Here is a 27,813-nt window from a genome sequence, read left to right as displayed (position 1 = left end):
TCCTACAAGCATAAAAGCATTATCTTCAAGACAATTTAAAAAGTGCATCAGAAAGCTTCTGTCAACCAATGATTTCTACGACCTGAAAGAATTTGCAACATATATTACAGGAGTGCCCTGATGAGTTTAGTGATATTTTCTCTACATTTTGTCAATATGTTTGTACTGTTTGTATATCCGTTTGTAACTGTTCTATTCTGTACTGTTAAATGTGTGTTATCGTATTGTTTATATACATAATTCCATGTATCTTGATACTACTCTATAATGTACTCGTTTCCTGACGAAACATCCACTGTATACATACTGGGCTTTGTGAATAAAACTATCTACCTATCTATCTATGACCTGCTCAAAAGAAATTAAAACTGCTAAACAGGTCCAATATGGAATCACCGGTATTCGAAATGTACTTTTAAAAATTTAACATTGCACATTATCTTGAAGTAAATGTTGATTTTTCTAAATACTTCGTCTCTATAATTTTGTTGGTAGGTGTTTTACAAACGGACTGACGATCAGTTTATAGTTTTTTTCACCGACGATACTAATATGGAAACACTGAAATAAAATGAATTTTTCAACAGAAGAAAATATAAATTATTTTCATATTTTATAACCCGTATCTTCAAATCTATTAATAAAGATATATCATTTAGTGAAGATAAAATTTTGGAACTATGTTTTCTTTTTAGTTGAGATAGCATAAGAGGGAGGGCAATGACGAATAAGAAATATTCTTGAATGATAATTTTTAAAAAAATTCAACAAGTCAATTCATTATACGGATATCCTAAAGAAATAATAGATTATTATTAAAATTTAATCGCCTTAATACTTCGCCTGCAACGCCAGGACTCAAATAAGTTAATAACGTCTATTCGAAATAGTGAAGCTGATAGATACACCTAAACATTTTGCAATGATTCTGCGTACGAACCCTGATGTGTATTTCCTGATATTACGTATTCTTGCATAATGTATATCGTGAAAGTCCAATTTCCTGCAACAATCCAAATAAACTAAAATTTCAACTTCATTATATATTTCACTACCAAGGTCACAGTATTGATGTTTGTTTCCTTGCCTTATGACATTTACTATTACAATTTAAAAAACGATTACATGATTTGATTAATTAATAATTAATAATTTTCGATTATAAAAAATCATTATACTAGAGATTGTCATAAAAGAATATAGAAAATGAACACCATGGTATAAACGAGGATAAAATACAAAAGAAAAGAATTTCGGACCTCAGATTCTTCTCTTTGGTTTTTCGTAGTTGTGTTAGTCTTGTTATTTAAAAAAGATGGTTTTTTTAGTCGAGAATACTGAGAACTTTGCATATTTTTTAGACAACTGTCAAAAATGCATCGCCGACGCTCAGAAATAAATGAAAAGAATGCACGAAGATATTATAATTAATTATTTCGATGAAACACGCTCACCCGAAGAATGCAATTCACAAAATTAAGACACAAGGCAAGTGCCTTTCATATGCTCCCTTTCTCATTTCGGCTAATAAATTCAAGAAAACCACCGAGCGTATGTCCCTAAAACACACGGTCCGAATTAAATGTAATAGAAAATGGCAGACAAGGCGAACGGTTAATGAAGGAGGGCTTGACAGAATAACCTTAGAATTCTGTTGGCAGAACGTCATTAGGATACCCGGGCTACGGGTCTTAATTTTGCGCTCTTGTTGCTTCCGTTCGCCATTTTATTTGGTTAACTCTTGCAAATTGGGGTCTAATTTCCGAAAACACATTTGGCAGACTTCCAGTTAGCATATTTAAAAATATAAATATAAAAAAAATCGTTTTGGTCATTATAATTTGGACAAAAATTCATATACATAAAGGGCATATCAGTGCCAAAAATTAGTTTTGGAACTCCCGTCAATTATTTGCCCCTCGTGAAGACAATTGTGGAGTCAAACCGCAACATCAAATTCTTTTTTGAATTACTAATCAAAACTGGCGATAAGTCCTTAAGCTTTAGTGTATATATATTCGACATTTTATTTAAGTGCATGTTTTAGTACACTTTTCAACAATACCCTTTGTGAGGTCCAAATATTGAGTGACATAAGTAAATAGTAAAATCAAAATTCAAGTTTAAATACCAACAAACGGAGTTAAAACTGCTGCGTTTGCTACGAATATCGATTTCCTTTTACTTCATTGCAATTGCGTCGTTATTGTAGCATTGGAAATATTTGCTTTAATTTTTGGGGCCATGTTCAATGTGTTCGTATCCTTCTTCGATAAATCATTATCGTATCTTTGTAATTGGGTTTTAATAAGCAACTTCATTCTATACTCTTTACATACCAGACACCTCTTTGAGTTTTGCTAGCAAATTATAAACATTTGTCCACGCTGATTAGTTTTACGCAATTCCACATTAAGGTTTCATTGAACCTTAATCAGCTACTTTTGACACAGTACCCGAATGAAATTCTGGTTTTCACACTATCAAAAAAATTACTTCATCATTCATATTTGATTTTAGCGTTATATGCAACTAAATTTGAATTAGATGGTACCGGGTGTACAAAATCAATGAATATTTGAATACTGGATTGTCTTAAAGGACGCACCATATATAGTATTCTTTTTTCTGAAATATCTTACACACCTCTTTCCGTCTAAGACTATTGCTATAATGTTAATTGGCCATTACAAAACTATTAGCCAGATGAAGATTGAAAAATGAACATGGGAAAGAAAAAAAAGTAAATATATATTACCACAAATTATCTTACTTTATTATTTTTAATTATTATAATGGTGCGATGTTCAAAAATATTATCTTTTACATGGATACACATGTTTGGCGTGTTTGCTACAAGGACGTTCATTAGCCGTGAAAAAAATTAGTTACTTTCTCCTAATCAATCTGGGTTTAGGTCGAACCATGGTACAACACCACATTGAAGACATAATGACACTGAATCGCGTGCAGGAGTTGGCAGATGATGTACGAGGTGTGTTCAAAAAGTATCGCGAATTTTGTGTTTTTTCAAAAATTATTTATTTATTCATGAATATCTATTTGTCCCCTTCAAAGTAATCCCCATGAGATATTATACACTTGTGCCAACGGTTTTTCCAATCTTCGAAGCACTTCAAAAAATCATTTTTTTTATCTTCTTCAGCTCCTCCTTGGATGCCGTCTTTATCTCGTCAAGAGAAGCGTAACGTCGTCCTTTCATGGGAGTCTTCAGTTTAGGGAACAAGAAAAAGTCACAGGGGCCAGATCTGGGAAATACGGTGGCTGCGGCATCATTAGTGTGTTGTTTTTGGCCAAAAAGTCGCGCACAAGCAACGATGTGTGAGCAGGGGCGTCATCGTGGTGCAAAAGCCAATTTTTGTTCTTCCACAAATCCTGGCGTTTCTGGCGGATTGCTTCGCGCAAATTGCGCATAACTTGCAGGTAATATGCCTTATTGACCGTTCTTCCGTGTGGCAAGAACTCATGATGCACCACGCCCCTGCAATCGAAGAAAACTGTCAGCAAAACTTTCACATTGAACCGAACTTGGCGCGCTTTTTTCGGTCTTGGTTCGTGCGGCAGCTTCCATTGAGATGATTGAGCTTTGGTTTCCACGTCATAACCATAAACCCACGATTCGTCACCAGTTATGACCCTCTGGAGCAAATTTGGGTTGTCGCGGACAGAGTTTAACATCTCATTAGCAATGTTCATGCGATACTGTTTTTGGTCATAATTGAGCAATTTTGGTACGAATTTCGCGGCGACCCGTCTCATGCCCAAATCATTGATAAAAATCACGGCACGAGTCAATCGATATGTTTAGGTCCTCAGCAACTTCTCTAACGGTGATTCGACGATTGGCCAATACCATTTTCTCCACTTCATTAATTTTTTCGTCTGTTGTTGAAGTGCTCGGGCGTCCGGCAAGCTCTTTGTCGTTCACATCTTCTCGGCCTTCTGAGAACATTTTGTACCACCGATAAACGTTGCTTCGGTCCAAGGTAGCTTCTCCGTATGCCACAGTCAACATTCGGAATGCATCCGCGCACTTAATTTCGTTTTTCACACAAAATTTAATACAGGTTCTTTGATCCATTTTTTTGAATAGGTAAAAATCGAAGACGATCCAAAACACGTGCAAGCAAAGCAGCTGTCAACAATTAAATGAACATTCAAAATGGCCGAGCTTGTCGGCATAAATGAGAGACATGAGTACCAACATAACGCCACAAAAAATTCGAAATTCGAATATACGTAACCCGCGAAAATTCAAAATTCGCGATACTTTTTGAACACACCTCGTAGAACGCTCGATTATTATTTTTCTTTGTCTGTGTACCAGATTACTGAATTTATTGCGCTTTAAATTTGAAATGTGTGTTTATTGTTTAGTTTTTTTTCTATTGTAGTTAACTAAGCTTTGCATATTATTATGAACTTGTATTAACGCTATTTTACGTTTACCCTGGTTGCGTCAAAAAAGAAAACATAAATAAGTAAATGAAACCCGATTGTTTTAGTCTATTTACTTTTGAATAACTTTTAGTCTGCACCAAGATCATTCCGGTCATTATCCGTCGGTACATTTCACATTAACTATCGACTTGTGTGTTGCCAAGAATCGAGTTCCGTTAAATTGAAAATGGGCAGCTTGTTTGCATGTTTCGCGTCAAAATATGAAATGAGTATATATTTCATGACTTAAAAGCGGGCTTAAATTTACGTACATGTTGCGACTATAAGCTGTGCGCGGATATTTTTTCGCCTGGCTGGACGCACTAATTAACATTCGAAGCTTCCTTTGCCGATGAAAGCAATTCGAGCGAATTTAAAGCAGAATGTTCAATTTAAATATGAATACCCGCGCGGATTAATCCGATGAGGTTATACCCGACAAACAATATTGAATTTTGAAATTTTTGTTGCTATTTGGAGTCAAAAACGGAGAACCAGACAACTTAACAATGAGAATGTAGTGGTTAAGAAAAAACTTAGGTAAGTTCAATTGTTGAACTGAGGTGGTTTTTACTTGATGAAAATCCATTTAACAAAATAAATAAGAACTAAAAGTTCAGATTTTCAAGAAATTATATATTTGGACAACACCGTGTCTTTATCAAATGTAATATTTACAAACAACCTACTACTATATATAAGTTTAATAAAGGACAGGTATTTAAATGTAGATAGATAGTTAAGCAATCTCCATGGCTTCCAAATATATTTAATTTTCTACTTTTTGTGGCTGTATGTAAAATATCGAAATTGTAGCCAAAAATGTGTTTTTTTTTTGTATTTAAGTAAACCCTCTTTTATGTTCGTTAATGCGTTTCTTGGAGGATCTTACTGTTTGTCCAATATAAATTTTAGTGCAAAATCGGCATTTAAACCTGTAGACAAGTGATTTTTGAGATTTTGGACACTTCGTTTCATTGTTCTTTAAAAATTTTGCTATTGAACTGAGGTGACTTTTGCTTGATGAAAATCCATTTATCAAAATAAATAAGAACTAAAAGTTCAGATTTTCACGAAATTATATATTTTGACATGACATTTGTTTCGAAAACACCCTTTCTTTATCAAATGTAATATTTACAAACTACCTGTTACTATATATATATATATATATATATATATATATATATATATATATATATATATATATATATATATATATATATATATATATATATAGTGTGTCCAAGATAAGGATGCACAGCATGGGGATCTCGGAAACTATAAGAGATACAGTGTCGGTTAAATTAGACAAAAGTTGCGCATTTTGATACCGAACAAGATCCCGTTTTACAAATTTGAAAATTCCAAGCCGTTCCGGAAATATCCGAGAAAAACCGAAATATTGCGATTTCGTTTTTATTATTTTTTAAAGCTATTTGAAAAGATATGAAAAAACGGAAAACATTTTTCCATTGGCACTTTTTAATCTCTCCAAATTGACGTTAACAAATTTTCATTACAGCGTTTCGATTCCATGGAACCACCATCAACTTTGATTTTTCTTATGGGACGGAAAAAAAGTACACACAGTATTAGGTTGTGCTTTTCATTGCGAATTCAACGATGTACGATACAATACGGTTACTTATGTTTTTATCCAGAAAAATGGATTTTTAATACATTTCAGCATTTAAATGGAGTAGGCCATGACAAAATGACATCCAGTCAATTTCAATGACACATTAATGTTATTTGTCTTTGTTATCAGTCGATCATAAGTTTATTCCTTTAGTTATTGTTTTTGTATTTTTATTGTTGTTGTCTTTTTCTAATTTATTTTGTTCTACAATGGAGGGAGGTAATTTTACAAACGAAGAAAAATGTGATATGCTGTCTTGCTACATCTGATGCCAAAGAAATTGTGTGGAAGCCGAGCGTATGTATTCTAACAAATACCCAGAGCGGAGACAACCTGACAAGAGTATTTTTCGGCGTTTGTTATTTAATCTGAAAGAATATGGATCATTTAAGAAGCCTGCATTATCCCGACAAAAACCTTCCAATGAAGAAAACCAATACATTGTTCTACAATCTGTTATCGAAAATCCACAAACTTCTACCAGAGAAATTGAAGACCAGAATGGGGTAGCTAAATCTACAGCTCAGTTTATTTTAAGGAAAAATGAATTTAAGCCTTACAAATTCAGAATATGTCAAGGATTAAAACCGGGTGACGACGAACGACGTAGACATTTTTGTGAGTGGTATACCAGGATGTGTGATGAGAGTTTTAATTTTCCATATAAAGTGATTTGGTCTGATGAAAGTATGGTGACCAATAACGGTATTTATAACAGGCGCAATACACACTATTGGTCGCAACAAAATCCACGTGTTAATAGACTATCCAGACATCAAGTTCGCTTTGGGTTTAATATTTGGTGTGGGATTTTTGGTAGCAAGATTATAGGCCCTATTTTCTATAATAATTCCTTAACTTCCGAGCGGTACCTTGACATCTGGAGGCACGATTTAGAAGATGCCTTAGATGATTTACCGCTAGGCGCTGTGCAAGGCTGCTGGTTCCAACAAGATGGTGCCCCAGCCCATAACTCCAGAGAAGTTCGCCAATATTTAACTGAACGGTTTGATGGAAAATACATTGGGACTTACAGTGAAACACCTTGGCCTCCAAGGTCCCCGGACTTAACTCCCTTGGACTTTTTCTTATGGGGCTACATAAAAAATGAGGTATTCAAAGAATGTTTTGACAACGAGGAACAATTACGTCAATTAGTACGAGCAGCGTTTAATAAAATTACTCCTGAAATGTTAAGTCGTGTTTTGGAGTCTACCGTGAGACGGGCGTACTTATGCCTAGAAAATGGAGGTCATTTATTCGAACATTTGTTATAGAATTTGTTTTTCATTAACTTGTTGGATTTAGTTGTTATGTTAAATGAACAGTTAGAGTTAGTAAATAAATAAACACATTAACTCGAACTTGTCAACCATTTTCTTTTGCCTTTCATCGTTCGGATCTCATGGCCTACTACAATAAAATACTAGAAATGTATTAAAAAGCCATTTTTCTGGATAAAAACATAAGTAACCGTATTGTATCGTACATCGTTGAATTCGCAATGAAAAGCACAACCTAATACTGTGTGTACTTTTTTTCCGTCCCATAATAAAAATCAAAGTTGATGGTGGTTCCATGGAATCGAAACGCTGTAATGAAAATTTGTTAACGTCAATTTGGAGAGATTAAAAAGTGCCAATGGAAAAGTGTTTTCCGTTTTTTCATATCTTTTCAAATAGCTTTAAAAAATAATAAAAACGAAATCGCAATATTTCGGTTTTTCTCGGATATTTCCGGAACGGCTTGGAATTTTCAAATTTGTAAAACGGGATCTTGTTCGGTATCAAAATGCGCAACTTTTGTCTAATTTAACCGACACTGTATCTCTTATAGTTTCCGAGATCCCCATGCTGTGCATCCTTATCTTGGACACACTGTATATATATATATATATATATATATATATATATATATATATATATATATATATATATATACATATATATATATATATATATATACATATATATATATATATATATATATATATATATATATATATATATATATATATATATATATATATATATATATATATATATATATATATATATATATATATATATATATATATATATATATATATCGAAAAATGACCATAAAACCTTAGTTATTGTTTTTTAAATATTTTCCTATTGTGTTGTTAGTTCTGAAAGCTATTTTTAAACCACATTTTGACAAATGTTTTGAAACTTTTTCATTAGGTTCTCCTATGTATGTAATTGTTTTAAATTGTTCGTGTTCTGTAGTAGGTTTTGGATAAATAGAATTTACTGTTGTCTGTATTTGTTTTTTATTTATAATTTTATCTACAATGGACGGATTGTAGCCGTAAATTCTCGCAACAACAATAATTAAGGTTTTTTGGTCATTTTTCGGTATATATAGTAGCAGGTAGTTTGTAAATATTACATTTGATAAAGACACGGTGTTGTCGAAACAATTGTCAGGTGAATGTATATAATTTCGTGAAAATCTGAACTTTTAATTCTTATTTATTTTGTTAAATTTAATTGTGTTGATCCTATTGTTCCTATTTTTCAACGCGATTTTTTTTTACATTTACGTAAAACCCTACCGGATTGTGAAGTGTAATCTGTCGAAATTTGCAGGGGTAGTCTGAAAGTAGTTTCTTAGAAAAGAGTATACTTAAGGATAGTTTCGGGCGATTATGTGAAAATTAATGGCAGCTACAGGTGTACAGATTTTCCATTTGGACCATTTATCGCTGAACTCCAATCATACGCTGTAGTTATGGGGCTGTACTTTAGCATACAAAATTATGCCGATTTTGCATAGTAAACTGATTCCATTTTTCCATATGTAACGGTGGTTTTACGCTGTAATTGTGGTTTTGGTGCTGTCTGCAGTGAAATTGTAAATTGTAAAACAATTTACGATAATTTAGTAAACAATTAACAGGTACGTGAATAACTAACTACAAGCGCCTTAACAAAATGTCATCTTGTGCTTGCTTTTTGCGCTAGGTTGTAGAAAAATAAATTGAGAGAAATTTTGATTTTAAATTTACCGACTCGTAGTACGCTCCCATACAATGCGAGGGAAAAAGTTGCACCATAACTTTGCTCTAAGAGCAGTAAATTTGAAAATGGAGAAAATAATACATCGGCAATTGAAAATAACCTGAGACCCAAAAAGAAATTGATTCAAATTTTCAAATTGCAATCAAATTATCGTTATAGGTTTGAAATTACTGCATCTCCAAGTAACTATTCTCCAAACAGCAATAGTTACAAACAAGATATGATACACGAAATATTATAGGTGCAGTTGACTCACCAAAGCCAACCCCCACCAGCTATATTAGTGCAACCCAATTTACAGATTAATCAGCAAGAGATTGAATTTCCTCTAATTGTAGTTGCGGCCGAAGAACCTGCGCAAACTACAAACGGAGGTAGAAGTGTTACAAATAATTTAAAGATATAATTATAATATAATAATAATAAACTATTCAATAAATATTTTAGATACTCAAGAAGGGAATAATGAAAAGATAAAAATACCTGTAATAGTTCAAAACGTAGGAGATACAACGAAAAAAAGAAAAGTTTCTTCTTGGCAGGACGAAAATTTAGACTATGTATCAGAAGAATTCGACCAAACAAAATTCGTTGATAATTTTAGATAAATCTTTCGCAGATATTCACGAAAATAGTGCTTTATATATTGAGTTCTATTATTAGAACAACTCCGCCTGCAGCATCGGAAGGTGGATTGAGTAGCTGGAAGATGCTTTTGCCGGTCCCAAGCTAGGAGAAAGGAGTAGGGAAACAAACCTACTGTTAAAAATCTCAACCAAAAGCCTCGGAATCAGAATGGAAAACATGATAAACGACATACGCAACGGAAAATGTAATTGAGTTTTGGAATGTTCAAGGAATCAGTACAAATATTGGACATTGTTACCCTCAGTGAGACAAAGAAAAAAGCAAATGGAAATGAAAATAGAAATAACTTCATTCACTTCTACAGCGGCGTAGAAAAAGAGAACCGAGCCAAAGCAGGTATATCGATAGCCATAAATAAAAAACTGCAAAAATACATTCAAAATTGGCGACCAGTTAGTGAAAGACTGATTAAAGTGGAACTGAAGATCTCGGCTCAGAGAATAATAATCATCTGAGTATACGCACCTACAGATGATGCCAGCGTGTTAGAAAAAGAGGAATTATTTGAACCTTTAGCGTTCCTCTTAAATAATGTAAGAAATATTAAGAAGTAAAATTTCAAACAACATCGTTGGAAGACACGGAGAAGCGACAGTAAACGACAACAGCCTAAGACTTATTGAAATATGTGGTCAATATAAATTAATAGTATTAAATGGGTTTTTTCCAAACAAGAACGTCCATAAATACAACAAACGAAGGGAGTGAAATCAATAATTCGCTATATGGTAGTAAATCAAAAGTCCGCAATTAAATAGTATGACGTGAAAGTTAAAAGAGGAGCAGTATGCAGTTCAGACCATTTTCTGGTAACTGGCACAATTTTAGAAAGACACAAACATCTTGGAGATAACTCAGAAGTAGAAAATAAAAATGCACGTCACTATATACTATATATACAATATAGAATGCTTAAAAGACGAATCCACGGTGTTCTTGTATAAGTTACGACTTGAAGAACAAGACATAGAAAACAAATATAACAAACTGAAAAGTTCCTCCAGGAGGCGTCGAAAGAAGCGTTAGGTCAGAAGCATAGAAATTGCAAAAACAGAAACGATTCCTAGTGGTCAACAGAATTAGAAGAATTATTGGAGGAAACGAAACGAGCCTATTTAAATTTTTTGACTACAAATGACTACCAAGACAAATATTGAACTGAGGAGGCTTTTACTTGATGAAAATCCATTTATCAAAATAAATACGAACTAAAAGTTCAGATTTTCACGAAATTATATATTTTGACATGACAATTGTTTTGATGATTTGATGTTTTGATGATTTGATAAAGACACCACGGTGTTGTCGAAACAATTGTCATGTGAAAATATATAATTCCGTGAAAATCTGAACTTTTGGTTCTTATTTATTTTGACCAAGACAAAGCATATTACGACAGAATGAAATACGAAGTGAAGCAAAAAATAAAGAAAGCCAAAAATCAGTCATGGGAAAATAAATGCAATTAAATTGACAGAAAATAGAAAGCTCGGAATCAAGGCAGGCTTGAGAAACTCTAAAATCTCTTAAGACCAACAACAAGGAGACAAAAATAATAGACCCTATTGGAATAATTAGATGGAAAGCCAATTATCAGGAACTACTAACAGAAATCCGAAATGAATTGAAAAGCATAACGTATGAGAAAGAACCAGGGTACACCCAGACAGAAGTAGAATATGTATTGAGATTTATGAAAAATAATAAAGCATCGGGTCCTGGAGGAATAGCGGTAGAACTGTTAAATGCGTCTCTCTCGGCTGTCATAGGTTAATACATACCTGAAAAGGGAAAAAAATCCGGATTACTAGAAATTAGCTCATATAAGCTCGATTCATAAGAAAGGAAACAAAAATTTATGCAAAAACTTCAGGAGGATAAGTGTATAACATATTCTATTGGTAGACTACATGGACGTTTATTGAAAAATCGTATAGAAGGCAAAAGGCGGGACGATCCTGCGTCGATAACATTTTTTGCCTGAAACAACTATCCGAAAAAACTATAGCTTGCTCGAGAGAATTACACCTTATATTTAGATCCCAAAAAGGCATATGATCAAAGGAAAAGAAGTACCAGTGATGTACATAAACTCAGTGAAAGGGTTCTATCATAACACGAAAAGCTTAGTAAAAATTGGAAAACAAACTTCTGAAGAATTTTTGATGACATAGTTAAGGCCTTAAAGGAATGGAAACGAAAATGCAGTACAATGGGTGTAATGATGGACAGTCTATTATTTGTAGATGATCAATTAATATTAGCAGAAGATGAAGACGATATAAACTATATGTTTAGAATGCTTGCAGAAGAATGCGGCCTGGAAATAAATATGGAGAAAACCCAGTACATGAGTATTGGAATAAACAGACAAAATTAACACACTGATGTGGAAACTCTTAAACATACAAACCAGTATTATAAGTACTTAGGAGTGACCATAACATCGAACGGACTACATAGTTTGTCTCTTTGGCATCTGCTTTAGGATGATTTTATCTTGTTTGTATCTTAGAGCTGTATCTTAGAGTTTCGGGATAATTATTTAGTTTGAGTGACAGTTTGGTTTTTTCGATTGCTGTTTTCCTGAAATCCGGATCAGAGAGTTTGATTATTTTGATAGAACTGAGATCTTAAAAAGCGAAAACAACACAAAAAAACGGGAAATATTGGAAATGATCGAAATAAAAAAAAACAAAAATGCTGTAAACTCAAAAACCGACACGAAAAACTTAAGCAAAATCTCAATGAACAATCATCCTCATCACCATCATCTCCTGAAACAATCATGTTAAAAGTTAATTAATATAGTTAATATATATTATATATATATATATATATATATATATATATATATATATATATATATATATATATATATATATATATATATATATATATATATATATATATATATATATATATATATATATATATATATATATATATATATATATATATATATATATATATATATATATAAACTATAATAATATAACTAATTAATATAATACATAAAGATAAAATCATCCTAAAGCAGATGCCAAAGAGACAAACTATGTAGTCTTTAGCAAAAACCATTAATTTTTGTACACTAACCATCCATTCATTACTTTTGTTTTTCTATTTGCTTTAAGAGCTTTTATTTTCCTAATGTTCTACTCTCACTAGTTTGTCATCCACGCAAAAAGAGACAAGCGCAAGGACAATTTTCCAAGTACATCTACGAAAACGACAATTACCAACGAGTAAATTGAACTGACGTCGTCTCATGTTTACTCATGTAAACACGTAGCCGCTATCCAACACCAGTGTAAAACATTTGCGCGTGAAATAGACCGCTGGTCTCTCGAAACGAATAAGGAAAAACCTGTTAAAACGATTTTAAAATGCTCGGGCTAGTGCGTTTCTGCAGAATATTTTAAACTATATTAATTGTTCAAGTCTGGTGACCTTGCTGATCACGGAACGAGGGCTGCATTACCTTGCCAGAGGAAATTTTTAGTGATTAGCTAAAAAAATTTGCACGTTGTAATATATTTAAAAGAATAAATGTTAATTTCTGGTATCTTAGAAATGGGTAAAAATATCATGCTTTTGCTTTCAATGGTAATGTAAATAAAATACCAAACGGTGTCATTTCCTTTTTCCATTTTTTTCCATTTTAGCACTTCCATGTAAAAAAAAAACGTAAAGTTAAAAATTATATATTTACTTAAATGTAGCGACAGCGACGGCATCCAGATATCAAACAATCCTAAATTTTTGCGTGTTCAAAACTAATCGAAAATTAATGACGAGAATTTCTGCATGTAGCAACAAATTGTAAACATTGCGGTGGGTCGGTTCAGCATCATCGCCCGAGCGAAAACAACACCGTACTGTAAAAATATATATCAATAAAATAAATGTATGAAAAATAAATTTAATATCACGCGCGCTATTTTTAAACGCGGTCTATAAAGTTGGCCAAGACTGTAGCGGCATGCACGTATCAGAAACCAGAGTCTACTATTTATTGTTTTGTTTGTTTTATAGCGCTTTATAACTAAATTCAGGTGCGAGAAAAAATATGCTGCGAGTTAATATTTAGTAAAATCGGAAATCTCTTTTTTTTATTTTTGGCCAATTTTTAAAATTTTTTAGTACACTGTATACGAATATTTATGTACCCTAATTTTAAAACACTAATACTAGTAACAAATAATTAGGTACTAATTTTCATGTTTATTTTTTTAACAGTTTTAGAGGTTATCACGTTTAGCTTATTTCTGCGAGTTTTTTTCTTGCAATACTTTTGTAATTATACGTGAATCTTTAACAACAGCGCCAGCTTTTGTGCATATTGAAGGACAACGCGGGCTTTAACATTGTAAAACCTTGATCAACCCAATTATTTTATTTACCTTTTTTGGATATGTTACTCCCCTGTCATACATTTTCCCATTTAAAAACTTAATAATTTTCATCTTCGCCTAGTGCAATATTCAGTACTTAAAAACATAGTAGCAGTATGAAGGGTGTTCGGAAATTGAGTTCGGAAACTTGAGGGAAAGCTTTAGGATGGTAAAATAATGTTAGTAAGTCATGTGACAAAAATTCTATATCGTAAGATTTTCCGAGTTATAGCTTGTCACAATTCAATTTTTTTTAAATATCATCGTTACAAAATAAAAGGGTTTCAGAAATCTGTCACTAGAGGGTACATTACCTAAAACATTGTTTTTATATTTCCTGTATTTTATTTATTCAGACTGATATTGCAAAACAGAACAGAAAATTGTTACTTTTGTTTTAAGTCGATAAGTGTTATCGTTTAGCCACAACTCGATTTTTTATTCTCGGCTCGAATTTCACCTGTAAATATGATTTTACCTAACAGGACTTAGTGATCAAGAGGCTTATCTCAATAGAAACATTCCATCTGCTAAGACATTCATCAACATACTTGGTGAATGAAGATCATTCAAACCTGATAATATAAATAAAGGGCGACCAATTTATAAAAGAACCGCTTCAAGAAAAGAAAGAATACTACAAAATGTCCCGTCAACGTGTACGAGAAAACTTGCTGCTCAGTGTGGGAAGTTTTGCATGAAAATGATCTTCTGCCATTTCATGTTCACTGGTTCAAGTACCGTATGAAGGTGATGAGCAACTGAGAGTAATTTTACACAATCAAATTTTAGGAAAAAAACACATATAACAGATATCAATGATCTACGATAAAAAATAATAAACGATTGCGAAATCATTGTGCTCGACAGCATTTTTTAAAATGTACAAGAAAATGTTTAAAAATAAACATTATAATTAGCGTTGTATACTGTTAAATTAACGATTATTATTATAACTTTTTATTTTCGTAAATGTTAATGGCATATTTTGCAACAAGTGCCGCGAGCGGAGCGCAGCAAAGCGAGTGTTTAATAAACGAGTGACTTAAATAGTTAGTTAGTTAGTTTTTTGTACGTTTTCGCAAAACAACACGAATACGTTCACTGACATGACCGTCAGAATTGACAAATATTAATATTCAAGGAGTGGGAAATATCTCGGAAAATATCCGATCACTCCCAAACCCGTGCGTCGTGGTAAAGTGACGCTTCCCGCACGCCAGATCGGTGTGTAATTAGGCATTTTACAGACGGAAGTGGAAAAATGTATTTATGTTACTTAAACATGTTATTGCATTGACTTATGACATTTTTTCACTTTTTTAATTTGTAGCATACTGCTTTGAAAAATTTAGTGCACGTCGTCTACAGGTTAATAATGCTGGCCTGCATTTCCACTTGTTTTTCCGTAAGTTCTGTAAATTAGAGGTATTGGGGCCGAGAATAAAAAAGTCGATTTGTGGCTAAACGATAACACTAAAATACCAGCGTAAAATACCAGCTTATGCCGATGAAAACTAAGCACGTTGAATCTTCCCTCCAAGTGTCCAAACTCAATTTTCGAACACGTAGACCTTTCCGCATGAACACGGAATGCGGTAGACTCCCGGACATCGGAACTACCAAGAGATCAATGGGAACGAGACTTAAGGAGCATAAAGCAAGCTGCAGGCTAGGACATACAGAGAAGTCTGCAGTGGCTGAACACGCACTGGGCAGCGGGGAACACAGGATACACTTTGAGCGCTGTAAGTTACTAGCATCGGTCAACGGCTATCACAACAGACTAGTCAGGGAAGCCATTGAGATTCAAAAACACCCACACAATTTCAACCGAAAGGAGGAGACCCTTAGACTCAACCAAATCTGGAACCCGATCCTTAGGAACGCCCGAGCAGTACCGATCGATATCCCGAGACCAACCGAAGCGGAACAAGCCCCGCCCTCCACCAATCGGCACAAATACAACCTGCGCAGGAGAAATCGTCAGTCTACGTCCAACATCGGAGATGGAAGGACCTCTGAAGAAGCTCGCCACTCGTCCTAGCGAAACGTTAGGAAGTAATTCCAATCGACGACGGCCTTTAAACCCGAATGAAGATAATAGCTTATCAACGGGCCGCGAAAGCCTTAACCAATTTATCATAATCTTGTGGCATTACATTTTAAATATGATTTCTGGCATATGACCGCCAATCTGAACTTCCAATTTTCGATGACTTTTCCAATATTTGTGGCCATATATCGGCAATTACACGGCGAATATTGTCTTCCAAATGGTCAAGCGTTTGTGGCGTATCCGCATAGACCAACGACTTTACATAGCCCCACAGAAAGTAGTCTAGCGGTGTTAAATCACAAGATCTTGGAGGTCAATTCACAGGTCCAAAACATGAAATTAGGCGGTCACCAAACGTGTCTTTCAATAAATCAATTGTGGCACGAGCTGTGTGACATGTTGCGCCGTCTTGTTGAAAGCACATCTCCTGGACATCATGGTTATTCAATTCAGGAATGAAAGAGTTAGTAATCATAGCTCTATACCGATCACCATTGACTGTAACGTTCTGGCCATCATCGTTTTTGAAGAAGTACGGACCAATGATTCCACCAGCCCATAAAGCGCACCAAACAGTCAGTTTTTCTGGATGTAACGGTGGATTGATGATTAGCTTCGCTCCAAATGCGGCAGTTTTGTTTGTTGACGTAGCCATTCAATCAGAAATGCGCTTCATCGCTAAACAAATTTCGCTTATGAAAATCGGGAACAACGGCAATCTCGTTTTGGGCCCATTCGACGAATCTACGCCTTACTTAATGATCGTTTGGCTTCAATTCTTGCACGAGTTGGATTTTGTAAACAAGTAAACCAAGATCCTTCCGCAAAATCTTCCATAAAGTGGATAGAGACAGATCCAATCCCTGTGCTCGATGGCGGACTCATTCGGGTCTTCCTCAATGCTACGCTCTACAGCAGCAATAGCTTCTTCTGTACGCACCGTACGGCGTCTCTGGGGATGCGAGTTATCAATAAGAGTAAACGTGGTGCCAAAACGTTCCATGGTTAATCGAATTAACTGCTCTGATGGACGATTTTGTCGACGATAAAATGGACGTAGTGCGCGATACGTATTCAGCACAGAACCATTATTTTTGAAATAAAATTGCACTATTTGCTAGCGTTGTTCAGGCGTGAGTCTATTCACGATGAATTGCCAAAGCAAACTGAGAATAAATCACTTGACAACTGTTAAATCGGTCGCCACCTTGAACAGTAAAACCAACTTAAAGTTCTATACATCGAAAAAAAACACCCATTATAAAGAACCCGTTTACATTGCTAAATTATTTAATTAATTAGGTAAAAAGAAATATTTATAAAAGTAGCTCCACGTGTTCATTTTTTTAAGAGAATTGCCTAAATACTCAGTTACGACCACAACCAGCATTAACTCTCTAGGGAATTTGGTTTGCGGCTGCTATACTTTATGCCGTGAACTTTAAACGTGTACTAGATAAACAAATTATCGAAGATCTAAACCAATGCTCTAATAAATGCAAAAACTCTCTTTTCTAACCCAACAGTGAAAGAAAATTTAATATTTATAAAAACAAATTATTCTTAATTTTTCAAAGAAACTTCCACAGGCTACTGTAATAATTTTTACAAATTTTCTGGACTCCTCCTGCGTCGGTTTTTCCTGAGTCGAACTTGCTGACGTTTCGCCAATCATCCAGTTGGTTTCCACAAAGTTTGACTGAAACTGGTTCGCATTTTACTCTGCGCCTGCTTATATATTGTTTGAGGGGGGGCGGAGCTAAATGAGGAGCATCAACACCGGATGACTGATTCCCATATTGATGACAGGTCAGGACCTGAGTCGCAGTTAAGATTGTTAAGTTTATAGATTTCTGCAGACTGTCGGATTTTTCGTTGGTGGAAGAATTGATTACACGTAAGAATTTTATTTTTATCGAATAAAATTGTATTCCCGGTTTCGTTATTCTGTTCAGCAACTGCTGATGAATTTATTTGTCTTAGTCTTAAGGCTCTTTCATCTTCTTTGAGCCTAGTTGATATTTTTCGTCCGGTCACCCGAACGTATTCTTTACCGCATATGCATGGAATGCTCTAAACTCCTGTAAAACGACCTTACCTCTGCTTTTCTCTCTAATAATTTCCAAATTAAAGGTATTAAGCGATTCATGGCAAAATACACTTCACCACAACCTTCCAATAGCAATGAAACCGAAAGCAATCCCACACTTGCCACTGTTGTCCTTTCATATATAACGTCAAAACCAGATTTACCACTTTCCCAAAAATCTCTCATCTTCAATCGAAAGACAAAAATCCATTTGAGATGCCAGGAGTTTACAGCATTCCAGGCATATACGACAAAGAATACAGACTGGACTAAAAATATCAACTAGTCTCAAAGATCATGAAAGAGCGTTGAGACTAAGACAAATAAACTCCCAAACGTAATCACGAAATCGGAGATAAAATTTTATACGATAAAACTAAAATTCTTGCATGTAATCAATTCTTCTACCAACGAAAAATCCTAGAGTCTATAGAAATCTATAAACAACCTAACAATTTTAACCGCAACTCAGGTCTTTACCTGTCACGAAATGGTGTTTATGCCCGTCATTTAGCTCCGCCCACCTCAAACAATATATAAGCAGGTACAGAGTAAAGTGCGAGCCAGTTTGAGTCAAGCTCTGAAGAAGCCAACAGGATGATTGGCAAAACGTTTACAAGTTCGACTCAGCAAAAACCGACGCAGGGGGAAACCAGAAGTTTTGTAAAAACTACAAATTATTGTTTTGTACCTACAGAATTCACGAAGTTGGAGGCTACATTTCTTTGACAGATCAATTTGAGGTATATTGCAAAAAAGCTTCAGGTACTGTCAGGAATTATAAATTCTATCATATTTTTTTATAATCGCAAATAACATATTGTCACGGTAAGATTTTTATGATTTATATTTTATGTTTTGCAACTTCCTATGTAAGTATCAATGAATGGAAAACTTTATTACATTTATTTTTATTTCATTTAGGTTTATTCAAATAGGTCTGTGGTATAGGTGAACACTTATAGGATTTCTTAAGAACGGGTTTAATTATAAAGAAACATTTCACATTAATTTTTCCTATAATAAAAATGCATATTTGAATATTTGTTCTTTTTAATACATATATTCCGAAAAGTTTATGCTTTTAGATAACATGAGCCGGTTGACCAAGATATGTAAACTACGATTCAAATCAAAAATTTTCTCCATATATGTCTACAGCGAGTTTTGCAGCTTTTCGGATACGGATGTAAGGACAGAATGATTCTTAACAAAAACTTAATGGGCATGAAATGCTGAATATGTAAATTAAGACAAGAAAGCTTATCCACTGTTTGCTAAGAATTGGATTAAAAATAAAATATGAGATCTTTTTTTTACGTGAGTGTAGTTTTTAAATCCTTCAATATTACCGGATAACCAATGTCACCATTACTGATAATTACCCACCTTCTGAAAGCCCCATATTTTCGCAACTGAGCAGAGTATATAGACGTTTTTCGAAATAACTGAACTATCGTTAGAAATAAGCCGAAAAAAGGTATTGATTAAGTATGAAATATCAGGAAAGCCGAGCTTGTAATGCGTACTTAATTTTTGTACTAAAAGTTTAATTGCCGCAGATTAACCGAACCAAGTTGCTCACAGGATAATTAACACGAAAGGCGTACCGTTTATCTGTCTCAATTATCAGCTAATATTTTTGTTAGTAAGTTAATATCATTTTTATCGGGCGCAAATACCCATAGGTATATATAGTGCTATCCATATTAATCGTGTCATAAATTATGGAATTGTAATTAACAAAATTCGTGCTTGTTGGGCTCGAAATGTTCGAGTACGCCAATGATAGTCGACAATCGAGGTATAATTAATCCGAATATGGGATAATTTCGCTAATTTCTAGAACAAAAAGAATATTAAAAGTTACCTACCTAAGTACTTCAGAAGATAGAAAAAGAGGAATTTACACTTCCATTCCTGAGAAAAGAAGGGGCTCTGTAACAGGAGCCCCAAACGCCCGTCTCTTTTATTATTTAACACGCTAGATAAAAATTAGACCTCAAAGATATTTTTTTGATTTTTGTAAAATCAAAAAAATTACTGGTTTTGGAATTATTTGACTTATGTTGACGGGATTAATATAATAGAAGTATATATAATAGAAATAATATATAAATACAATAATATAATATATAATATAAAAATAATATATAAATAATATATATAATAGAAACAACTATTTCAGGTCATCATGATTACTTCGGAAACAACTAAGAAGTGGAGTTCTTTTAATTTGTATATTAGTTCTACGTATGGTATTGCAGAATCTCTCTGTAGAACTGAAATTCACTTCTAAATTATGTTCGGATACTTAAACATTGTAAACATGTTGATAAAAAGTTGGGCTAGGTTAGGGAGATATAAAGCTAAGCTCTAGCAAGTAAGCATTCCTTTTTTTTTTCTCTCCTTCTGTTTATTCAAACATCCCCTTCTAGACGTTTAAAGGGAAAGACAGGTTGAGGGAGACGGAAGGAGAAAGGGAGGAAGAGAAAGAGGGAAAGACATAGAGAGACGTTTAAAAAGACAGTCTCACTTAATTTCCTAAGTGATCAGTAATCCTGAGCCAAGACGAACGAATATTAAGTACTAAATAAAATCATTATTATTATCATGGTTACTTAAAATGCTATTTTAATTGGCATTTAAAATTTAAATTATTAACCTCCTTAATAGTTTTCTGCATTAAGACAAATTGAGAATAACAAGTACCATGTAAGAAACTTCATATTTCGTTATTTTTTACACTCATTTACTATTTTAGTAAAACATTTTAGTCCATATTACGGCGAAACCTTAATTGCATTCAAGGTTTTGAAAAAAAAATCTTGCAAATAGTACTAAAAACTTATGCGTTTTGATTCCGTTTGGAAAGATTTGTTCAGTGAGTTACAAGTTACAACAAAAGAATTATTTATTTGACGTTTGACAGATCTCATCAAACGTCAATGTCAATTGCCAATTGTCATCGTAAATTGTTAACCAAAACTAACCAAGGAATATATTAAATAGTAACAGTAAATTGGATTGCTAGGAATTCGAAACAAAAAATTCGCAAGCCTAAAAAAAATCATCTTTGTATGGGCATTCTATTCGTCCGGCGGACTCTGACTCGTCTAACGAAACACTATAATTAAAACAAATGCCGCGTCCGCGGACACATGTTGCCAATTATTCTTCCAATTTATCGTCCAATTTAGACAGGCCCGGTATTCAACGGATTTTTTTCCAGAAATAACCGAAAATTTATTAACCGAAATTTTGCCAACGCGTTTTTTAAATTTCGGGATTACATCATAACTTTTTCACGTATACATTCGATTCGGGCAAATGTTCACTTAAGACCGGCTCATCTATAAACCAGAAAGTGTTGCGGATAACCCCGAGAGCGTCGTAAAAATTCGCGATAATTTTGATTGGCGACCGCGCAATCAAATTCACATGTTTTAACTCGGCATAACATTTCGGCGTATTAATTAACGGTTCGTACGATCAATATTTTCAAACCATTCAAATGTTCAAAGTCGAAAGGATAATAAACAAAACTTAAATATTTAGTCTAAATCCGTCTTTCAGTAAAATTAGTGTTGTGGAAATAAACAACTCTGGGGGGATCATTTATTATGAAGAACTGCCTAAGTAAAATAAATTTTTTCGATATCCCTGTAACGTTCGACGAGGTTTAGGCTCGGTTTATACAACACGTTCATAATTTTAATCGTAACTCTTACAAATGGGGTTAAAAAGTTCACGAATGAACGTAGAATTGTCCCTCGATCTAAACCACAGAATCTAAACTGGAATAGTAAGCACGTAATACAGAAGTACAATAAGGAAAAAACGGCTAGTATTGGGGATTCTTATCTTCCTCGTGCTGATTTGCACAATGAATAAGCTGTTCTTGTTGCTTAAAGACTTTGGCTACCGTTATATGTGTTATTTGGTAATGAAACAATATTTCCCTTAAATATTTGTAAAAAATTCAAAACATTTAAGTATTTTCTACTGTCGCTTAGAAAACTGTGGCATTAGAAAAAATATTTTAAAAACACACGTATATACGTATAAATAAACTTTCTTTTTAAATTGAACTATGACGACAACATCAGTAGACAGGACTACCAAAATACTGATTTTTTTGTTTTATATTGTTTATATTGATAGAGATACAAAAAAGGAAATCGATATGACAAGCTAAAAGAGCACAAATGATTGGAAGTGGACTCAGTCTTAAATACTCTAGCCCTAGTCGAACCAAACCCTAGGCAACTACCAGAAGGCTGGAGCAGTTTAGCATTTCAAAATCCCGTTATATATTGATAATAGGGGACAGACAAAAGCTTAATACAAACACTTAATAAGTCTTCCTCCTTAAAGTTTTGGACTCTAAACACTACAAGATTGATTTGGCAAAAAATCATACATAACCTAAGACTGTCAAATGTTTTATTATTATTACCTTTACATTGGTCAAGAATACGTTATGATTAGTAACAATGGAATTCGCAATACGCGCCAAATATGTATTATAAGTCAGTTTAGACTCGAACGGTATATGGTGTGTATCACTTTTTATTACGAAAAACAGTTTATTTTAAAATACTATTAACATGTGAATACTCCTCCAAAAAGTACCACCTTTTGTCTAATCTCTAAGAACCTGCTATACAATGCACGAAAATTGTCTCTTCTAAAGTTATACGATCCATTTGAGATGTTAACAGGAAGAGACTCAGAGACCGGGGTCTCTGTTCAACAAGAAAATACAAGAAATACAAAATAAGTAAGGATAAACGATTGAAATGGTTGACAAAGTACACGATAACAAACGATTTGGCATTAAACAATCAAAATAGATGGAAACCCCGAGAAACGAAGATAAACAATCTCTTATTGCATTCATCTTCCATTAGTAATAACGTGTTTGACAAAGAAAACAATCCACGTCACTACCAGTCCCAATTTAAATGAAATTTGCCTCACAAAATCCACATTACACATTACGTGCTTTTGACTTTGATAAATTCGAATATAATCAATACAAAGCAGAAGCTTGCTGCATTTCTAGATACAAAAAAAAGTGTGATAAGCTTGTCTTTGACTTCCTCTTGTGTATGCGTCAGCCGATCGGTCAACCCTAAACTTATACATTCCACGTTCTGTGCTAATGGTGGCTTGGTTCTATTGGGTGGTAAAAGTCACATGACAGCAAACCCTCTACGCAATACATGAAATATATGAAAAAAGAACATCGCTACTTACATTGTATTTGTAATTTATTTCAAGGTGATTTCTTGTGAATTTAAAAACGCTTTTTTTCTCAATATAGGGAAGCGATATTTTAATTCTTGCGATTAATAGTGTATAAATGGATGTAACTTTATAAAACACTATGATTCGGTTTGGTTGCTTATTTTTCGGGTATAAGTGTAAGTTAACACTTCGTTACACAGGAAAGGCACATAGGCTCATACCGGACAATATTGCGGTTGAGTTGATTAACCGTTCTGCTGCGACTAACAAGGCAGGTATTATTCGCAATTTATATGTCCGACCAGTCGCTTTATGCTATAATGGACCGTGGCTCATCTCAAAATGATCATTTTTCACTCGCCCAGTACTCACTATGGGTAATACTAATTGGGTAATTGCTAATAACTAATTTATAACATATAATCTTTGTTATTTCGGTCTTTGGATTATGTTCATGTAATCTTGTTTCGGCGGTACCTAAACTACTATGTCTCACCCAACTCCCTTGGATTTATTAAATATTAAATTGCTAGTTTATTGTTTCTTGCTTGTATTTTCTTACATTTTTTAATAGGGTTCTCATATCGTTTATATTAAAACTTTTATTCTTATTTCGGTTTTTTTCATATTTTAATATTGCGTATTTGTTTTTAAGAAAATAATTTTAATTTATTTTAAAGGTATCTCAATTTTCTAAAAATTTAAGTATATTTAGAAATTTTATTTTATTTTATTTATTTATAAAGTTTAAGGTACTTTATTTACTTTATTTTCTACATGAAACATAAGAAAAATGCACACTTAAATTTCAGATTGGTACAAAAGTAAAAACTAAAAGTAGAAGCTTAGGCTGCAATCACACCAGTCAAGGAGAGAAAAATAAATAACTAACTTAAGCTATGCTATGTTATGTCATGCTTGCTTGAATCTGATCCCTAAACCTACCCTGTACTGAAAAGGTCCCAATGCTCGTTCTCAATGCTTTGGAAATACTTTCGTAGAAACACAAAACTTCCCGTAGCAATAAAGTGACAGCGATTTTTTAAACCTTTTCGAATAAAACCTCATTACTCTAATATCACTGTGTTTTACATGAGAATCGAGCAAAACAAAACAAAACTTGCCTACTGTGACAACCATACTTAGAGTTAAAATTTGTGTAAATTTTTATATAAATAATTTATAACCTATATTTTGTTATTTCTATTTTTTTATTATTTTTATTTTATATATTTATTAAGTTTTATTTACTTCAAATCAAAGAAGTTTTGTTTTTATTAATTTTCGTAATTGAAAAGGGCCTTCAATTTCCACTCTACACCAGCTGGTAGTATTTAAGTCAAAATGAGATCAATCAATCAATATTATATAATAACAATAATAATAATAATAATCACGTTAGTGTTACAAATTAATTCTCTACATGTGCTTCGTTATTATTACGATACTGAATATTTTTCCGGGAATTTGTGATTAATATCAGTAAACTATATCAGTAAACTATAATTTTAATTTATATTTTCTATTTCTTTCACAATTAATGCAGTTTTTCTCGACAATGGGCCTTTATAAATTAGAATAACCCCAAATATTTTTGCGGAGAATATAAATATTTTTATTTCAATTAGGAGTTTAGCATTTTTATTTTAAAGAAAAACAACATTTTTATTCTTTCTCTATTTGCCGATGTGTATTCTTAAAAAATCATTGTCCATAATTTTAGGGGCCAAATTTCTTATTTCAATTGGTTAAAAAGAATTCTACAACGTCAGCACGAAAGTTAAAGACACGAACAAGACTAGCAACACCTAACTCTAAACATACACGCCACACAGTACCAGTAAACTGCATGGTCCAAGTGGTTCCTTATTTCTAGTCTTAACAAGAATACTCGAGCAAAATATCAAGTATGCCAAATTTTTGGAAGGTCATTTTTAAGTTTATGTCAAAAATATACAGAATATCCTTCACAAGAAATCATTTTATTTTTGGAAAATAATTAAAAAAGTGTATAATTCTATGTAAAAAGTTGCTTTGGAAATATTTTCATAGAAATACAAAACTTGCCATAACAAAAAAGAGACAACGATTTTTTAAAAATTTTCGGAAACATGTTTTCATGTGCAATTTTTGCCTACTGTGGCAACCATATTTAGAGTTAAAATTTATCGTAAATTATGATTTTTTTAATTGAAATGTGCAATTTTTAAATCCACGGTACGGTACATATACTACCGTCTGTTGATTTAATATTTTTTGAATTTCTAGTTTATTGTTTCTTTCCTTTATTTTGTTACATTTTTAATAGAGAGAGTTCTCATATAGTTTATTTTAATATTTTTTATTTTTTTCTAAGAAAATAATTTTACTTCATTCCAAAAAGGCCTTCAAATTGCGCGCTACACGAATTGGTAGTATTTAAGTCAAAATGAGATCAATCAATCAATATTGTGGAAAAATTTTGGCAATTAATTTTCTACATGTGCTTCGTTATTATTAAGAAACTGAATATTTTCCAGAAATTTGTGATTAATTGTATGCAATATCAATAAACTATAAGTCTCATTTATATATAAGAAATGTTTTAGTAGAAAGACAAAACTCTCCATAATAAAAAAAGACAGCGATTTAAAAAAAAATCGAATAACGCCTCATTAATATAATATGGAAACATACAAATATTTGCATCGAGCTACCTTCGTTTTTAAAATTAAATTAAACTAAATTTTTATTTATTTATTTATTTATTATTCACAACCAACAAACTCGCGGCTAAAAAATGGATTCTGCACTGTAAAAAGCTGTGGGGATATGGGATCTTAAAGTTTAATTTTGATGGCAAAAAAGGGCATTGAATTAGGTAATTAACTACAGGAAAATTTTGGGAATATCCTGGGATATACATTTTAAACGAGACTAACTTTAAGGGGGCCTTTTCAACAACTTCGAGCCAGTTTTTGCGGATAGTATACAAACAGACCCCAGATAAACTTGTGTTTCTGGTAATGAAGCGTTTTCGCAACTGAAGAAACGGTGAAGTTTGCACAAAATGTTTTCTTACCTTGGTCGACCATTGTCTGCGGTTGTCGGCTCTCTGTCTTCGAAATCGAACCAAATCCGACAGATCAAAAGCCGCAACCCAAAAAAGCAAACCAACACCGTGACCTGTGGCAGCGTGAGCGCAAAAGTTGGCGGAAAAGTTTCCGCAAAATATCGGAAGGTGAGCGTCGCGACGCGTTTTCCCGACGACGTAGTGTACAACCGGCGCCGGCCGGCAATCAACTGGTGGATATTCAGCGAGAAGCGTCCGAACGCGCGGAATTAGTTGCGCCAACTTTGATTCGCCGAAGAAGAACGAGAAGATCGGAAAGAAAAATTGCCTTAATTTAATCGACTTTAACGACTTAATTCGATACTAATCAGACGACGGAATCTCGACTTGAATGTTTTCTTTTAATTTGTCACTTAGCGTCGTTGTGATAGAGCTGAGGAGAATTTTATTATGTCGGGCGCATTTCTAAATTGCCGGTTTAATGTCGATTCGCCTTTGTTTCTCTGTTTTGTTTTGCTATACTAATTTAATTTCGAAAATGTACCAAGTACTTTAAGTGCAACATTAGGTTAGTTTTAAATGAAAGAAAAAAAGGTGTGGGTACGAAATATATTTCTTATTATTACATTATGTAGTGAATCATATTACAAAATAATAGTTCCGAGAAAATCAGTGGTTTAGCAAAATAAAAACAGAAATATTGGGATAACTCTCCTACCTATTACAAAATTAATAATTATTAACTATAATTATATACTGATATATATTTTTTGATTTCTTTTATTTTGATAGAAAAATTCTCAATAAAACAGTAAGTAATTTTATTATAAAAATATGTATAAAAATATAATACGGCAGGTAGCTATCTAACTTTTAAAAAAACAAAGTGGAAATTAGTAAAACAAAAATTTTGGTATGTATACAATAACTATAAAAAAAATTGAAAAGCTACTAACTAAAAAACAACCGACCTATAGTTTTTGATACAAGTCGTAAACAGTAAAAACAACGGACCTAGAGTTTTTCAAGGAAATTCCACAAGCTACTGCAATGCTTTTCATAAAACTTCTGGATTCCTCCTGCGTCGGTTTTTGTTTAGTCGAACTTGCTAATTATTCTGTTGGCTTCTTCGGAGATTGAAACTGACTCGCATTTACGCTGTACC

The 27,813-nt window shown here is 33.2% G+C and overlaps 1 protein-coding gene across 2 annotated transcripts in view; it reads right to left on the bottom strand.

Moving 5' to 3' along the window:
- Positions 1-26,860, bottom strand: part of LOC132707383 (adenylate cyclase type 2-like) — a 359,565-nt gene extending 332,705 nt beyond the window's left edge. For both annotated transcript variants that reach the window (XM_060679222.1, XM_060679223.1), the window contains exon 1: positions 26,658-26,860. In XM_060679222.1, the coding sequence (XP_060535205.1) occupies positions 26,658-26,670 (13 nt within the window). In that variant the 5' untranslated portion in view covers positions 26,671-26,860. The remainder of the gene's footprint in view (positions 1-26,657) is intronic.
- Between the last annotated feature and the right edge of the window lie 953 nt (positions 26,861-27,813).

Source organism: Cylas formicarius, unplaced genomic scaffold, assembly GCF_029955315.1.
Source record: "Cylas formicarius isolate icCylForm1 unplaced genomic scaffold, icCylForm1.1 PGA_scaffold_9__14_contigs__length_23061073, whole genome shotgun sequence".
NCBI classification, from domain to species: domain Eukaryota; kingdom Metazoa; phylum Arthropoda; class Insecta; order Coleoptera; family Brentidae; genus Cylas; species Cylas formicarius.
The sequence above is the reverse complement of the archived record's forward strand: the minus strand, read 5'-3'. Positions and strand labels throughout refer to the sequence as shown.